The following is a 3,232-nucleotide window of genomic DNA, read 5'->3' on the forward strand; positions in this document are numbered from 1 at the left end:
ACTGTCGTACGCCTGCTTGAAATCAATAAACAAATGGTATTGTATCGCGTTATAATCCCATGCACACATATACATTATACATATATATACATACATATATGTATATATATGTATATATATATATACATATATATATATATATATATATGTATATATATATATATACATACATATATATATATATATATACATACATACATATATATATATATATATATATATATACATATATATATATATATATATATATATATATATAATATATGCAGAAAAAACCACTGGGAAATAAGGAGCTTAGTCCGAACGTTTTCGTCTATTTAAGACATTATCAAGGAATACACAGTTACAGAGACAAAGGTGGATATATACATAAAGTAAAAGACAAGCTAGGAACAGGGGATGTACACACAAGATGCTTCACAATCAGGTAGAGCCGATGTTTACATATACGGACGTTTGGTCTATGACGTTACGTCACCCCCGCTTAGTAGCACTTGGAGAAGTTCTTACAATTTTATCAATAACAAAATCATCAAGTTTAAATAATCCTAAACTTAAATTGATATTATGGTCAAAGGTTTGTTTAATATGACTGGATTCGATGATGTTTCTTTCTAATAAGGATCTACAAGAAATTACTACATTCGAATTATCCCAGTCAATAGGATGATTGTGGTCTCTTTCATGGACAAAAAGGCCACTGGAACTTTGCCCACTCCTTACACTATATTTATGCTGATTTATCCTAGTTTTTAAGTCTTTACCAGTTTGGCCGATATAAAATTTGTTACATTTAAGGCATGGAATAGAGTAAACACAACCCTCGTTTGCTTCAGGTGAATTTTTAATGAGCTTACTTTTTATAGTATTATTTTTGAAAACCAAGTTGATGTTGAATTGTTTGAGAATATTAGGCAGACCAATTAATTTCTCACTGTAAGGAAGAACCAAAAGGTTCTTTTTGTCAAATACTTTTCTTACGTGTGAGGTGTTATGGAAAGTTTTGTAAGCCATTTTATGAGAAGTGTTTACTAAGTGCTTTGGATATTTTAATTCAGAAGCTATGCTATATATCTTCCTCAGCTCATCATCCAAAAATTCCAGGCTACATATCCTGTAAGCTCTAAGGAACATAGAACTAAAGACAGAAAGTTTTGTCTTCTGATGATGAGCCGAGTAAAAGTGGACATATGATGCGACATTAGTAGGTTTTCTATAAACGTCATATTTAAATTGTTTACCATTTCGATGAATTAAAATATCCAAAAATGGCAACTTATTCTCTATTTCTATTTCAAAAGTAAATTTGATTGAAGGGACCATACCATTTAGTTTTTCAAGAAATAAATCTAAGTTACGATTAACTGGCCAAAGACACAAGATATCATCAACATATCTTTTCCAAACAACTTGTTGGGGAAGAATCCTAGGTAGTAGTTTCATCTCAAAGAATTCCATGTACAAGTTACTAAGTACTGGGGACAGAGGATTTCCCATTGCCATACCAAATTTTTGTACATAGAATTCACCATTAAAAACAAATTTACAATTTACAATACACAACTTAATAAGTTCAATTATGGTTTTAGCTGGAAGTGGCAAGTCATGTTTTGATAATAATTCTTCTTCAAGATATACCAATAAGTCAATTACGGGGACACGGGTGAAGAGCGAAGTTATATCAAAACTAACTAGTTTAAAATCATAACAGATTTCTAGATTATTCAAATAATTAATAAAATCAACATTATTTGTGACGTACACATACTCAACTTTTACAACCCAACCACGTCGCTTAAATTCGAGTGGCTGGGAACCCTCCCGGACAATTGGATCTTGGTAGGTGCCTTCAACAGAAGGGACGCCCTTTGGGAGGACGGATACCCACGCTCCTCACCAGAATTATGCTCCCAACTAGACGCGGCTGACATCGTCCTTCTTAACGATGGGAGACACACTAGGCTACCTGACTGCCCAGAACATGGTACCTCAGCCTTAGATCTCTCTTTCGCATCCCCAAACATTGCGGGGATTACGGAATGGGCGGTCCAGGACGACCCTTTGTCCTCCGACCACCTCCCCATCACCGTCACCTTACACCTCACCCCCACTACCCACCCCCCGCCATCTCAAGCAACTTTCAACCTGGGAAAAGCGGACTGGACGACCTTTCAAGCCCACCTAGCCGACGCCCATCTCAAACTCAAGCTCACCCGCCCGATAGAGGAATTAAACACCCTCTTCACGGGACATTGTGCTCGAGGCGGCCCGCCTAGCCATCCCAGTGACTGGCGGTAAGCACGGAAGACGCGGCCATCCATGGTGGACGGAGAACTGCAAGGAGGCTGTTGAAAAGAAAAAACTGGCCTATCAGCGGTACAGGAGGGAGGGCTCGGAGTCCGCCCATATCGCAATGAAACAGACCAAAGCTCTGTGCAAGAAGACCATTGCTCAAGCAAAACTGGACTACTGGAAAAACGTCAAGAAGGACAAGCTGGACCTCACCGAAGCATGGAAGAGGTTCAAGGAAATTAAGAGTCACTACAGCCCCCCCGATGATGACCTCAAGGCTCCCGATGGGAGGGTGTTGCGCACAGCCGAGGATAAGGCAGAGGGGCTCCTCCACCACTTTGCCAGCGCGAGCTCCTCAGCTAGCCTCCCCGCTGAGAAGCGCAACTTCCGGGCAGCCCATGATGACCTTGTGGACCTCTCCCCCCCCCCAAGGGGGAGCACACGGACCTCTCGCTCTTCGAGCTGAAGTGGGCTCTCAGGGCCATTAAGGCCACCAAGAAATCCCCAGGTGCAGACCAAATTGCGTACCCACTTCTGCGACACCTCCCTCCCGCCCTCCAGCAATCCTTGTTGGCGATCTACAACAAATGCTGGAGAGAAGGCTTGGTACCACTGGCATGGAAACATGCAATTGTGGTCCCCATTCCCAAGGCGGGAAAACAGAGGAACCTGGTGGAAAACCACCGGCCCGTGGCCCTCACCTCCCACGTCGGAAAGGTCTACGAACGTATCATCCTGAACCGCCTAAGCCACCATGTGGACTCGAACAAGTGCCTCCCGAAGCTTCAAGCAGGGTTCAGGAGGGGTAGAAGCGTAACGGATCACGTCGTGAAGCTCGCCGAACACATCCGGAGAGCCCGAAGGCAGAGAAGAATTCTTCACACTTGTTTCCTGGACATCTCCAAGGCTTTTGACACCGTTTGGCACACAAAGCTCCTAT

At 42.0% G+C, this 3,232-nt stretch overlaps 1 protein-coding gene across 1 annotated transcript in view; it reads left to right on the forward strand.

Moving 5' to 3' along the window:
- Positions 1 to 2,413: 2,413 nt before the first annotated feature.
- Positions 2,414 to 3,232, forward strand: part of LOC143030240 (uncharacterized) — a 1,604-nt gene continuing 785 nt past the window's right edge. Inside the window, exons 1-2 of the mRNA XM_076193398.1 lie at positions 2,414 to 2,608; positions 2,725 to 3,232. The exon at positions 2,725 to 3,232 is cut by the window's right edge and continues 77 nt beyond it. Coding sequence (XP_076049513.1) covers positions 2,414 to 2,608; positions 2,725 to 3,232 — 703 coding nt within the window. The remainder of the gene's footprint in view (positions 2,609 to 2,724) is intronic.

The sequence above is a fragment of the Oratosquilla oratoria genome, chromosome 12, assembly GCF_046742065.1.
Source record: "Oratosquilla oratoria isolate Oo_2021 chromosome 12, ASM4674206v1, whole genome shotgun sequence".
Classification (NCBI taxonomy): domain Eukaryota; kingdom Metazoa; phylum Arthropoda; class Malacostraca; order Stomatopoda; family Squillidae; genus Oratosquilla; species Oratosquilla oratoria.